Raw genomic sequence first — 14,987 nt, 5'->3', positions numbered from 1 at the left:
TGTTTGGTTCATCAAGTTGAAATGGATTGGTATGAAATCTCATACTAGAGAGTTATGGATTCTAAAATTCATAGTAGTCCAAAGTTGTTTGGTTTTAGTGTTGGAATGAATTCTATCCTTCATTAATAATGGATTGTAAATAATACGAAGTACCCTGTTCTATGGATCAAAACAAAATAATTTAAGTGCACTAATATTGAATTAATATGTAGAGAATTTCAAATTATGTGATGATTTTTATCAGTTTTAAAGAATTTGGTAACTTAATTGACTAGGTTAGGTATTTTATTTATTATTTATATATTTTGTTGGTTAGCTATTATTGGCAAAAATAAGATAAAGTAGGAATCAAATGAGCATATTATGAGATGGGTCTCTTTCTTTCTCTCTCTTCATTGTTGGTTGGCATGTCTTTGAAGTTGAGCAATTTGGGCGGTTGATTTACAGCACTTGTTATCTATTACTCATCCACTGTGAAATCATCCCATTTTTATTCTTTATTCTGATTATTATGTGTTTCTGACTAGACAATATTTAATTGATTATTGGCCCAATTTCATCAAATATTTGCAGACATTTTGGTAGTTCTAATCTAGTTGGCTGCTACTTCTTTTTGACATTATTATTCTGATTTTTAAGCCTACTCTCATCATAATACACCAATTATTCACTCATCAATTTAAAGCTACCCAACTTTAACCATCAAATTTGAAATAAAGATGTAAGGTGCAATAATGTGTTTCCTCTTAGGTTCAAGCTAAGTGCAATCGAAACATAATCTAAATTGGAACAGAATTCTGCTATTCAATCGGTAAATTATCTATTTAACATTTTTAGGTGATAAATATTATCAGACATGTCTAGTCGAAGACCATGTTATAGGAATAAAAAAATTATAAAAAAAAAAAAGTGAATCAAACTATATTATTGTGTGAATAGATTACACCGAGTATTAATTGCAACATTTTCATAATGTATTATTTAATATCCCAAACTTTTAGAGTTTATGAATCTGAAATCATTGTGATAAATTTAGTTTTGAAAGGATTAAAAGAGGGTTCAAACTCCATCATTATTATCATTACCAATAGGTCTACAATCCTAAACTTTTTATCTTCAATGTGATTAAAGTGTGTCCTAGATTTATTCCTAGAGGTCTTAATCAAAGGGCTTCTTGAGAAATAAAATGATGTTTAGTAATTATCCCGTTACCTTAAAGCTCTCCTTGATTCAATATGTTGCTCATTTTCATATTGTTACATTATTATTTGTATGGATAGCTTTGTTGAACTTTATTTTTTTTTCTTTAGGATGCTAAAAATTAAAGCAAACAAGTATTGTATTGTCCTTGTCTTAAGTTATAATTTATAAATATAATTACAAACAATACGGAGTATGATTTTTGCATAATATAATAAAGTAAGACCAACTTATATATATATATATATATATATATATATATATATATATATATATATATATATATATATATATATATATATATATATATATATATATATATATATATATATATATATATATATATATATATATATATATATATATATATATATTGTTCTTAGGAACTTGAGAAAAGATGTATGTATTTAAGAAATTGTAAATTTAAGAATATCAAAGTCAAGTAAAGCATTAATAATATCAATTAACGCGTGCATGATTTGATCATGTATTGTTTATAACTTTATATGTTAATCTAAATGTCAAGTCGTACATTAACTTTTTTTTATTACCCCTTTTAAAATTATATTATAGGGGTGCTTAAAATTTGATAAATTCAAATGAACTTGAATGAATGTCACCAATGAGATGTTGCAGTGTATCTCATATTCCTAGTAGTTGACTTGCAATTGTTGCAAGGTTATTGGTTGGGATTTATAGGTCATAAGTTCATGATGTTTTTTTTTTTTTTTTTTTTTTTTTTTTTTTTTTTTTTTTTTTTAAAAAAAAAAACCAGTTCATGATGTATAATTAAAAGGAAATAGCCAGTAACAAAAAAAATTATGATAAATTAACATTTTTGATAAGGTTGGTCAAGTTTAATAACTTGATTAATTAGAAAATATATATGAAGGCTAATCTAGATTCTAGCATGCATGATCCATGGTTTTATCATGGCATGCGCATGTCCTAATAATTTTCTCTGAATTTAATTTGCTAAGTCAAATCTTAATGGGATACTTTTTCGTAAAGGATTTGAAAGGAATGCTAATAATTTGTTATGCTTCATTTGAACGATGACTTCCTCCACTTTGAGTTTTCTATTCTAAAACCTTTCCCAACTTGAATTTATGACTTAATTTGATTTACATCATTGATATATATCGTTCATTAAATCTTTCTTTTACTAACCAAAAAAAATCAATTGTCATGATTTGACTTTTGCACTAGATATATACTGTATATACAAACATTTTTAATTACAAAGTATATATTTTACTAATTTTATATATATGGTGGGATAAAGAAAGATTAAGGAGGGAGTGAATTCTCATTACTATAAATGGAATAAAATATGAGCGTGAAACTTTTTTTATGAAGTTTATTTATATGGAATAATCCTTATGGAGCAGTAGAAATACATGTGTGTACGGGCGAACATGCTTTAATAATAATTTGAGACATTATGCTGCTCGACATAAGAGAAAAAATAAATTAGAAACATCCTCCATACTATAAAGTTAATAATTTAATTTATTATGCAAACTAATTTAACTTTTGTAAAGAGATTATCATATCATCATGCGGGGGATTGTTTAATTATTGCTCCATTATACTTGGTATAAAGTAATTAATCATGTGGTACATGTAAGCAACTTGTGCAATTAACATGAAAGCCTAGATAAGAATAAATACTATCACAAACCATGATTGTTATAGATTATCATAATAATATATAGCAACAAAATATAAAACTAAGGATAGATAAGCACACATCTTGGTAAGAATAGAAGTAGTAATAGATACATTTGAGAAATTTCTTTGGTATGAGTTAGTTGGGTGGCTATTAATTCGATGAAACAGATTTTAATAATTTTGTACCTAAACTCAAACTAAAACCAAATTATTTTGATTATTCTTGGAGTACAAGATATGTCAGACAAAAGAGGAAATTTTGTGTCAATTTTACTACTTTGGGTCACCCACGTGCTATTTAAAGCCGCGTTATGGGTACTTTGCCGCAAGGGCCGATCTTGTCCTTGTGGGAAACGGTGGGCAAAGCTATCGATCAGTATTCGGGTCGTTTTCAAATTGTGTAAATTATATTGGAAATTTGGGTTGAAATTTTAATTTAGTAAGATTATTTAGTGGGTTTTTGGTACATAATTGGGTTGTTTTTACAGATTATTTATATTTTTAGGATGTTTTAAAGTAGGTTGGTCAAAATTAAGTTTATCAAGCTCAATTCTAAAATTTTAAATGTTTTAACTTTAGAATAAAAGGTGGCAATGTCAAAATTATTTTTATTAATCTATCTAAATTAATCTAGATAATTGGAAGTTGGAACATATTCCATGAACCATATAATTCAATATCAAACTTAAAGATATTATTTATCAAATCTTATCTAAATCCATGTGGATAGTATATCACCAATGATATATTTCTCTAAGTGTACCCAAATATCCTAACATATTCTTCTAGCACAGGGTTTTCAAGATTTCAAATCAATTTGGAATGATTCTATCTAGGTTCCTAGGTAGGTTAGTTTAGAGTCAAGTCATTTTTTATCTTATTCGTTTATAGTAATGGAAAATCATGATGAGATTTCTCACACTTAGCTACCCAATTTAGTAATGATAATGGTTCAATTACCGTCACATGCTCACCCCCAATTTTTACCGAGACGGATCTAACAAGATCAGAGTATATTTTTTTTTAAGTATAAATCATAAAATATACTCCCTCTATTCCTTTTTTTTTGCATTATTTGACTTTTCACAGTTTCCAAAATGCGTCTTCAACGTATATATAATATATTATCTCTTATAAGCTAACGAGAATTTATGGTCAAAGTTTTGAAAGTTTGACCCAAATATACACAATGGGGCAAAAAATAAGGGACGAAGGGAGTAGTTAAATAGGATAACGTGAATAGTATATACGGTAGAAAACTTGAAACATAATAAACAACAAAAATTAGTATATAACTAAAAGATACATTCTCTGTTATTTTTTATTTTTTATTTGACTTATTTCTTTTATCACGCTTGTCAATACAAAACTTTAACGATCAATAACTTTAATTCTCCAAAAGTAAAATTTATAAAAGTTATATATTATAATAGTATTTATTGAGACGAATTCAAAAAGATCTCACATGAATATGTTTTTCCTTACATATTATTCACAAAAGACGGTCAAATAAGGGATAGTGAATAGTGTAAAAGTCAAAGTGGATCAAGTAAAAAAGAATGGAGAAAGTATTGGTTTAGTTTAGTAACCTAGTTTTCATGGTTGTGAGTATTTATTTTGGTGAGAACATTAATAAAGCCTAAAAAAATTAAATAAACCATTTTCTAAAAAAAATAAAAAATCAATAAACCATTACAAAAAAAAAAAATAAAAAAAAAATTACGGAGTAAAAAATCCAAAAAATAAGGCGGTGAAAAAAAAGGGAAGGAAAACGAGTCATAAAATTAGGTAAAGGGTAAAAAAAAAAGAAAAAACAACTATAAATAAGACACGGCTAAAGGAAGGAAGGCGGGCGGTAGGGTGGTAGGGTCAGTGTCTCATAAATTTCGTGGCTTAAAAGCTCACTTGATCTCCAATGTTAGGGAAATTACAATTCCAACTTTGCTTTTTTATTTTTAGAGAGAGAAACTCCTTCATATTCTAGAGAGAGAAACAAATTGGTAGGAGAGAGAGAATCAAATATTATCGCTCTGGAGTCGACCCATTCCCTTCCGCGTCTTGGGAGGTACTTTTGCCGCTTGGCCTACAGGTTTTTTTTTTCCTTCTTGATTTTGTTTTTCTAGATCGATTTTTTGTTATTTTTTGATTTGAATTGGAGGTTTGATTTGTGTTGTTGATTTGATTTGTGTTTGAGGTTATTTGGATTTTTAATTGTTGTTTGATTATTTTTTTGATTTGGAGTTAGATCTGGAGCTAGGGTTTTGATTTTGGTGTAATCTGATTCGTTGAGTTTGGATTGTTGTGTTTATATAAGCTGGTTCAATGTATCAAGAGATGGAAATTGAATTAGGGGTTATGTGAATGATTTCAGGTTATTGGATTTGTGTGACTTTTGAGTTTTTCTAATTGATGAACTTTTCAATTAGTTTTTTTTTTTTGGGTTATTTGACGATGATTTTCGGATTGTTGATTATGTCATTGAATTAGGCGAATGATTTTGGGCTTTTAGATTGTGTGATTGAATCAGGCGAATGATTCTGGGATTTTTGACTGTGATTGAATTAGGTGAATGATTGTTGGCGTTTAGCTTATGTGATTGAATTAGGCGAATAGGTGAATGATTTTAGCTTATGTGATCGAATTAGGTGAATGATAACGGGCTTTTAGATTGGATGATTGTATTTTATCTGATACTTCTACGTCGTATAAGGAACTTTTCAGTTTAGCATGTATTTTGGAATCAGGCGAATGATTTGGGGCTTCGGATTTTGTGATTTGGGTTATGGCAATCTAGGAGATACACCATTGATTATATTTTAAAATATGAAATTAACCAATGAATAGGTATTGGCTAGCTTTGTTGTGAAGTTGAGTTATATTTTTTTGTTTCAACTAATTAATATTAGGGATAACTTTGTGCTCTGATTTTGATTGGTTCTGTTTGAAATCGCCATATAATTTGGACATTGGCCTGCTTGTTTTCTGTTGTATAGCCATTAAATGTGCTTTCAAGATTAGAATTGAAGGGAATACCTTCTGAATAGAATTATAATGACTGCTTTGTTTGGCTGTGGACAACTTCAAAATTTTTAATTTATTTTTTTAGAGTAAAGAAATTATGTTATTCCTCATGCTATGGTGCTATATATGTTGATATTTTCCTCTACAATGAATTGTTTATCAAGAATAACATTTTACCTATTCCATATTGCTGATCACATAACTGAAAGCATATTTTAGAAGACTGGGGCTTAATCATGAACATACCATTATTTATTTGTGTTGAAGGCACAATGCTCGTGGCATCGTCGTATTTTTAACCTTGGACACAATAGAGTTGGATGCTATCTATCTTATTTCTCTTGTATTAAAACTTGTCTTATTCTATTTGTTAAGCGTCACATACTTCAATTATATAAGCTTCATTAACTAATCTCAATCCCTCTTGCCTTCTTGATTTGCAGGTTCCAGAATATCATCTAAAAAGTTCAGTTTGTTTTACTAAGATATGGAGCATGTCCACTTCTTGTCAAATTGCTTCCATTTTCAGGTCCTTTCATTCCAGAAAGCTCTTGACTGGAGGTTCTCAATTCTCGGATTCCTTCTTGTTTCCTTTGTCAACAGCACCTAGTGCCCAAATTTTCCTAAATGATCAGTATAGGAGGCCTAATGCAATTGTCTACTAAGAAATTTGTTGGATCTTTAGTGCTCTCCTATGAGTAAGTTGTCTCCTCATGGTGTTGAGAGGTGGTTTCATGCCGCTTTTGCTCCTTCTGATCTTTTTTTACTTTCTTTTCGTTCCTCTTTGAATCTCTTATCAGCGGTTTGTGGAGTATATATCAAGTCGAGAGTTTCAGAAAGATATCTTGTGGGGTACTGCCAATATCTTAATCTTGACTTCAGTTTTGTGATACGTAAAATAATTTTGGTACTAAATATCAAACAGTCTCCTGCAGGGCTGATAATTGCAGGCTGAGGAATGCAGATTGCTTTTGTAGTCACCACTAGATAAGCCTATCAAATTAGACTCTTTGTGCCCGTAGTATTTTCTTTGTTTCTTCGGGTGTCTGTTAGGTGAGTAGGTGTCAATTTCCAGACAGCTGTGGAGTTCTGTGGTAGCCTTGGTGTTATGACGTGAAACAGGGATTTTCTTAAAGAACATGTTCTTGAGTCTCCAAGCATCTCCGCTATTTACCCTTTTGGACTGTCTCAGAGTCTCTGGTCATGAATTTACTGTGATTAGTCCCACAACTTAAGCCAATTACTGGAGTTCACATCTTGTGTCAGTGCTGTTGGGATAGAAAATCGAAGGGTGGATTCTGCTGGATCAATACAACCACACAATCTATTATCGTATAGTGTTATTTACAGACATCTATTGGGCATCGTTGTCTTATGTTTCTCGTGTTAGTGATTTGTCAATTTTGTTGAATTAAGAGACCTTCATCAGATACTCAGCTTTATCGTTTTCTGACTTAACAATGGAGAGGTGAGTTTATTCCTTCATTATTTTGGTCTCTCACTGTGTTTCTGTGATGAGTACTGCTAATTAAGGTGAGTTCTTGCTTGTTCAGGTACAAGCTAATTAAGGAAGTTGGTGATGGAACTTTTGGGTGTGTTTGGCGTGCTATAAATAAACAGAGTGGAGAAGTTGTAAGTTACATTCCTTTGCTATCAATTGGGATATTGTTTTTTGATTAGCAATTTGATATCATGAGATATGTTCACAGGTTGCTATAAAGAAAATGAAGAAAAAATATTATTCCTGGGATGAATGCATTAATCTAAGAGAAGTGAAGGTAACAATATTTTAATTACATCATGCTAATTAATTTGTTGTTTTCCATTTCTCTGTTTTTTTGAGTTTTTTATTTGGAAATGTTGCAGTCACTAAGGAAGATGAGCCATCCAAATATTGTGAAGCTGAAAGAAGTTATTAGAGAGCATGATATCTTGCATTTTGTGTTTGAATATATGGTAACTTTTCTTGTGCGTGGTCCTGGTTTTTTTGTTCCACTGTACAATCGAACTGATTTCTGATACCAGTCTGTGTAACATTTTGTTTACCAGGAGTGCAATTTGTACCAACTTATGAAGGATAGAGGAAGGCCCTTTTCTGAAAATGAACTCAGAAATTGGTGTTTTCAAGTATTTCAAGCCCTTGCCTACATGCACCAGCGTGGATATTTTCATCGTGATCTTAAACCAGGTATGTGCTGCCTGAATGAAACTAGTCGTGGTCAGAAATGACATGATTTTAGGCATTTTTGGCTTTGAATTTTTCATTCTCTACATTTGTTTAATTGCTCGTTGTTAAACTTAAAAATAAACTGGCATCAATCTAACTCTGAACTTTGACCATTCATTTTCAGAAATTATATTGGTTGATGTAGTTTCCCTTCTAATTTTTACACCTCAGATTTTCTCAATTGGGTATTACATTGATTTGTAGGCCTACTGTGTTGTCCAGTATCACTAGGATTGGTTTGTATTTATAGATAGCCTTACTTTTAGGCTAAGTTTGTTGTATTTGTAAACTTTGCGACGTGCTAGTTGCAGTGAGCTAAGTATTCTTTAATGTTGACAAATTTCCTTACTTTGTTTAGTAGCTAAGTGTTTTATTCTTGTTTCACTACAGAGAATCTGCTGGTATCAAAAGATGTTATCAAAATAGCTGATTTTGGTCTTGCACGAGAAGTAAGTTCTGGGCCACCTTATACAGAATATGTTTCCACACGCTGGTAAGCATTCTTTATTCTGTTTTTGTTTTTAGTGTTCCATCTCTTCTTTATTTGCCTTTTTTTCCGGGTTGTATGTATCTGAAAAACTTGTGATGTGGCAGGTATAGGGCTCCTGAAGTTCTGCTGCAGTCTCCCACTTACACTTCTGCTGTGGGTAAGTGATATAGCTAAAGTCCCCTTAATACATAACAAAAAAAAAGGACATAAAAAGTGATTTAGCCAAGTCTCTGTACAGCTGGACCTTTGTCATTAATTATGATATTCTGAATTTTTTTTGTATTTTTGGTCTTTTAGATATGTGGGCAATGGGTGCGATAATGGCAGAACTGTTTACTCTTCGTCCACTTTTTCCTGGGTTAAGGTATGGGCATCAATTCTAATTATTAAGAGCACTGAGCACATATTAATACATGAATTCTGGTTGCCTTGTCATCCCTTTGTATTTGTACTTTATTGTCATTGGTGTTACTGCAGTGAAGCAGATGAAATCTATAAAATATGCAGTGTCATCGGAACTCCAACAGAGAACTCTTGGGCTCATGGGCTCATGCTTTCTAGATCAATGAATTACCAGTTTCCACAGGTGAGTCAGAAGCCCATTGACTGTGTACATTCCTTTTTTCATTTTCTTCTGTCTCTAGATTTCTAGGGTGATTGGTGAGAGGGATATCTTTCTGTTCCAGTCACCCTATCTTAGGTCTTAGCATCCAATGATTCAACTAGGCATTTTGTTAATTTAACTCCTGGATGAACACCAATGAGACCCTCCTACAAGTTTATATGAAGCAGGTCCTAATATTTAGGAGTTCTAGGACTATTTGTACTTTTCTGTTGTTTATAGAATACTATCTTGCTTGGTAGCATAATATTTCTAGAGGCTTACGTCCGTGCATAATATTTGACTGCAAGTTCCGTGTTTTCTTTAAGTGAACCAACAATGCTCAAGTTTGTTTGTTTGTTTTTATTTATTTATTTTTTTTTCCGCTAAATTTCCTTAGTTTCTTATTTCTGTAGTATTTTTTTTTTTTTTTTAATTTTTTTTTATCAACATCTAGTCTGTAATTGTCCTTGTCTATCTTTGTTGGTGAAGTTGATATTTTTCAGCAGCCGACTCATGCATTCCAATAAAATGTTTGATGAGTTGTCTTCTAAAACGTTAGCTTCTAATACTTAGTATTGTAAATAATATCTTACATAATGTGGTGCAGTGTTGTAAAATATTGTACAACCTATTTTGGTCATGATTTTTTAGTTCTTGCAGTACTTGATTTTGGGTTTTCACTTTGCACTGCCCTCGTATTTGTCCTATGTTTTGTTTTTGTTGCACTTTCATTTTTTCTGTGTTCATTTTTTTGCGGATGGTTCCTTATGACGATTCATGTTAGCCAGCCCCAAATCATTGACGCTAAAGTTTTGTTGTTTTAGTACTCAATTTCTGCACCTTGATCTTATGTTGATTATATTTTTCAGCTTCCTGGCGTGCATCTTTCAAGTCTCATACCTTCAGCAAGTGATGATGCAATCAGCCTTATTAGGGTAAAGTGAATGTTTTAATTTTTTAATCCAGCTCAAGGCTTGCTTGTGATATTTATCTCAGTAACTGATTATATATTGCATTTTTCAGTCACTTTGTTCCTGGGACCCCTTTCAGAGGCCAACAGCAGCAGAGGTCCTTCAGCATCCCTTCTTTAAGGTATTATTTGTTTACATGTTTTCTGCACCAGTCTTCTAGAAATGAGAATTTGTACATTTTATTTGGTTTTGATTAGCATGGGATGATGTAGATGGAGTTACAATTGAATTTTTTTTTTTATAATATTTTTTTACAGAATTGTTTCTATGTCCCGCCATCTCTACGGCCTAAAGCAACTGTCAACAGAACACCCCCATCATTGGGAACCAGGGGATATTTTGATCAGAAATCTGCGAGGAAGAGTTCTGGTCCTGGAACTCATCCCGTCTCTAAGACCACAAATCTGAAACCTCATGTTGCCTTTGGTGCGGGTGTACAACGCAAACTGGAAATGGATGGCAAGGATTTAAACAAGAATGACAAATCTGTTAAGAGCTCTGTTAAACAGCCAAAATATCGGCCACCAGCTAGGAACAGCCCATGTAGGTCACTTCTCATGTTGAATTAATTCTATTGTTATTAGGTTCTGTCAATACATAAAATCTTTGCTTGCCTTCTCTTTTGCTTGTTCTCCCTTGTAAAACTTGCTTGCTATGGAAACTAATATCAAAGCTATTGGTATGTAGCCTCCATATACCCAGGTAGGACCACTCGTGGAGTAAGTGATACAGCAGAGAAGCTGTCCAACATGTCTCTGGGTTCTGGCAGGCAAACAATCAGGCAATCAGTACCACCACCTATGAAGGCTGGAGGATGGCATGGCCAATCTAACATGTTTATGGGACGATCTCAGGAGATCCAACCCAGCAGAACTTTTACGAGAAAAGTTGCAGGATGATCTGTTCTTATCACTGAGGTTTAAAATAAGGCAACAAGCAACATACAGCTAAAGTTCAGGCAGTTGCAGTTGGAAATTCTATAGTGTTTTAAATTTGTTTTTTTTTTTTTTTTTAACTACTGGTGTGGTGTTCGCTAAATGTTTTCCTGGAGGAGTGACAATGTCAGACTATCTAGTTTTTATTACCTGTGTTTACCTGTTGTGTATTTCAACTTAAATAATGATAACTTTTAAACTTTATATGGATAATATTGCTTTGATTATATACTTTCAAGAATTTGCATTGGCCTTATATGCCCCTTCCTGGCTGTTTCTTTTGTTTATTACAGCTTCCTCTTAGGAATTCTTCGAACTTAATGAGTCATATAGTTAAATGAAATCACCAAGATTCACTTAATCTACTCTGTTGGTAGTAAGAATTTATTTACACCACTGATGATCCAGGTCCAGAGCCAGTTTGTGATAAAATTGGCTAAATTAACATTAATCTAGTCTGATGTATGCCTTCAGCTGAACAATTTATAAACCCTGTTTGTATCTTTTGCAAGACATGAAAGTAACAAAGACTGAACTTTTTCACAAATTATCAGATTCAGCTCAATCAGCTTTTTGAAAAAGCTCTTGTACCAAATGAGGTCAAAATAAGGTCACTTCCATGGTATTAATGGTCAGTATGTTGACCTTACATCAATTTTCAATTTGTAAATTTAGTGATGCTGGTTGGCTTTAGCCTATTAATAATATAATTGTCTGTTTTATGATAATGATAAATAAATAAATAAGGTCATATGCTAAGGCTATGTTCAAGTGTTCAAATGGTTTATTTATTTAAGCAGATATTTGGTTAATTCAGAATTGATCAGGTCATATTAAATCATATTTTATCTTTTAGTTTGTGTTTACTTATGGTTGCATATCTTTGATAGCCAAACTTTAGTTGAATTTGAATTAAAACATAGCCCAAGTCACATCACTTGCACATTCCATCTTTATTCATCACATGAGTTAGTTGTTGTTTACATAGTACAAGAATCAATTGTCTTAATTCCAACTTCCAAGCCACTTCTAAGGTATTGCGATCAGCTGTTTGGCCAGTTTCAGTGTCATGAGCTGAAGTGAAAATACATGTATACAACCCGTGTTATATTCTTGAAGCTAAATAATGGCCAATAGGTCAAGCAATTGATCCATCACGATCACCATCCATGACGAGATGCTTAGAATGCCAGTGGAACCAAAGTATGTCCTATATATTTTTAGGTGTATAGGTTCCAAGGCCATCCATTTTCAACAGATCAGTAGAGTGAGCCAGGTTGCAGTATATGTCCAAGGATGTCCATTTTCAGCAGATCAGAGCAAGCGACTCAGACAGAACAAAGACTTAACCACAAAGCATTAGTGAAAGTTAAGTAGAAGTTGATCATCTTTTTCTTCTAACCAATTGGCCGATTAGCCATGGGATAAAAGCACCCACCAAAATTAGAGAAGAAATAATTTGCTTTAGCACCAAGCTCGTGTAGCATTTGACAAATTTTCACGCCAAGCTACGTATTAATTGGTGCTCACAACCAAAAAAACAACACATAAATACAACAAATGAAATGTCGAGTAAAAGAGAGCAAAGCGATCAGAGAACTTTGAAGGCATAATGTTCAGATGAATGAATTCCACATAAAAGAATTTCAGCTCAACTGATTTCATCATTTCGCTTGCTCTCTTTTACTCACTGAGAGTCCAATTTCAATAAACGAACACGATTGTTTTAAAGATTGTAATGGCCTTTGGAGGCAGGCTGGTTAAGATCATAGTAAGTAGGTTAGTTGAAACAACAACCATTACCAAAGCACAAGCCTGTACTATGATGCCATTCATTCGTGTTCGGGCAAGCGTTGCAGGGCACCCTGTAGAAAACCTACAGGTATTTCAGAGTCAAGCAATTACACTCTCCCCAGTTAGCACGCAGCCCTTTATATAACCAAATCTCTTGTGAATTTTAAGTTCATCCTAAGACAATATTGAAGTAATTAACGAAATCCCTCAGAATAACATTGTTCATCATGAATGTATCAGTCCACTACTTTTAATTTGGACATAAGTCATTCTTCATTGGGATGTAATCTATACTTCAATGAAAGAAAATAATGACACACCTAATCACAAACTCCAATGGCCGTAATTTGAACTAGTAACGTAGCAACTAAAGTCACAAAGGTGGTACATTTCTAGCCTAAGATCACCTTAACAACAACAAAAGCCTCTGATTATCAAACACAATAAATTACAAGATCTAATGAAAAAGATTCAAACTTTGAATCATTTAGAAAAATCCATCCTTGAGTATCACATAACTGATGAAAACTGACAACAATTGAATTATAATCCAGATTAATTGGTCACTAATTGTTCAAATAATAAGTAAATTGAGCATCAAGATGTTAATTTGGGCAAAAACAAAAAAAAAACAAAAAAAAAAAAAAAATCCCTTTACTTACTAGAGAGAAAACTTTAAAATCGCCGTGTAAATTAGCATAAAATGGGACAAAATCAATTGATAATCAACAGAAAACAATAGTTAAAACAACATAATATTTGAGCAATATGAATTTATGATGAAGAAACACAAACAGGTTAGAATACAAGAACATCTCACCCAACAAAAACGATTGATTGATATAGCTGATTATAGCATGGAAGAAGCTTCAAGAGCAAGAGGGAATGGTAGATAAGAAATTGTTAGTTTGGTTTATATAATACCGGCGCCTAGAAATAATGATGGATGAGTGATTAACCTAACCATTCCAATTGGTCAAGCCCATATTTGAGCCCAAACCATAATGGATCAAGTAGTGCTTCTATTTTTGGGTAATTTTTACCCTTTTGAAACTGATTGGAAATAGTTGGGATTTTTTGGGATTACTCAAGTAGACGCAACTCAATTTTTTGGGTCGATTAATTTTTGTTCTAGTTGTATAACTTGTATTGACATTAAGTTGATTTTCATTGTACCTTTGATTTTTAATTGACTTTTGTGGGTGTACTTCCAAGGGTATTGAGGGAAAAAAAAAAAAAAAAAAAACCTTATTCAATACTAGGTTTATATAGTGTTTTAGTTGAATTTTTAGATTTAGTTATAGTTTGCAACGATTGACTTAGTTTATCAATCATGAGCAAAAAAGACCTCGTTATCAAGAATAATTTGCGCTATGTCACATTGTCACTAGTATGACTTAAGCACCTCATACTTTGTCATTTACAGTTGATAGTACATCAAAACTTTTTTTCATCTAGGTTTGTCATAAATTACTTAAAATTGCATTTATTCACTCATTTCACAAATATTTATTATTATTATTATTATTATTATTATTTTAATAAACACATATATTAACATCATGTTTGTTTGTGGGGATTACTGATGAGATAAGGATTTAAAATCCCTCATGTCCCATTATCCTTTGTTTGTTTGAAAGGATAGGAGTTATCCCACATAAAAGGGATGCAATTAAAATAGGGGCTTATCCCTCTATTTCTATAACAAGGGGTGCAGGTAATCAGGCATAAGATCGAGGGATAAAAATTGCAAGATAAAAAAGAAAAATTTACCCTTAATGAAAGGGAAGGAAGAGGCGAGAGGAGAAAGGTTAATAAGGATAATTAAGTAATTTTACTACTTATCCCAATTTAATTCCCAATTCATACCAAACAAGGGATAATCATTTTTATCCCTATCCCACCTACTAATTGTCTATTCTTGTCCTACCTTCTTATACTCATTATCACTATCCCTCTTGTCAAATGGTCCCGTAATTTTATATACATAAAACTTGATTAACCTTAATTTTACTAAAAGAACTTATCTTAACTTATTTTACATAAAATAAACAAAAAATATGAGCTAACA

General features: G+C 32.1%; 1 protein-coding gene across 4 annotated transcripts; it reads left to right on the top strand.

Annotated features, from left to right (window-relative positions):
• Positions 1 to 4,746: 4,746 nt before the first annotated feature.
• LOC110720988 (cyclin-dependent kinase F-4-like) lies at positions 4,747 to 11,374 on the top strand. Of its 4 annotated transcripts, none has more exons than XM_021900101.1 (16): positions 4,747 to 4,963; positions 6,339 to 6,593; positions 6,696 to 6,747; positions 6,831 to 7,363; positions 7,449 to 7,527; positions 7,605 to 7,673; positions 7,762 to 7,851; positions 7,945 to 8,083; positions 8,513 to 8,615; positions 8,717 to 8,769; positions 8,910 to 8,976; positions 9,090 to 9,198; positions 10,086 to 10,151; positions 10,240 to 10,308; positions 10,445 to 10,730; positions 10,875 to 11,086. In XM_021900101.1, the coding sequence occupies exons 4-16, from the start codon at positions 7,356 to 7,358 to the stop codon at positions 11,084 to 11,086; spliced, it is 1,350 nt and encodes a 449-aa protein (XP_021755793.1). In that variant the 5' UTR covers positions 4,747 to 4,963; positions 6,339 to 6,593; positions 6,696 to 6,747; positions 6,831 to 7,355. The 4 variants fall into 4 exon arrangements, with proteins under 4 accessions (XP_021755793.1, XP_021755790.1, XP_021755792.1 ...); XM_021900098.1 differs by having other exon boundaries at positions 6,821 to 7,363; XM_021900100.1 differs by having other exon boundaries at positions 4,747 to 4,939; positions 6,339 to 6,747; positions 6,821 to 7,363.
• Positions 11,375 to 14,987: the final 3,613 nt, after the last annotated feature.

The sequence above is a fragment of the Chenopodium quinoa genome, unplaced genomic scaffold (assembly GCF_001683475.1).
Source record: "Chenopodium quinoa cultivar QQ74 unplaced genomic scaffold, ASM168347v1, whole genome shotgun sequence".
Lineage (NCBI taxonomy): Eukaryota > Viridiplantae > Streptophyta > Magnoliopsida > Caryophyllales > Amaranthaceae > Chenopodium > Chenopodium quinoa.
Note: the sequence above shows the minus strand (reverse complement) of the source record. Positions and strands in the feature narration are given on the sequence as shown.

What these genes read in the sequence shown, in the direction of transcription:
- LOC110720988 (XM_021900099.1), top strand. An exon ending in CCACTTTTTCCTGGGTTAAG is followed by an intron (nt 8,977 to 9,089) that starts GTATGGGCATCA and finishes GTGTTACTGCAG; the next exon opens with TGAAGCAGATGAAATCTATA. An exon ending in ACCAGCTAGGAACAGCCCAT is followed by an intron (nt 10,731 to 10,874) that starts GTAGGTCACTTC and finishes ATTGGTATGTAG; the next exon opens with CCTCCATATACCCAGGTAGG.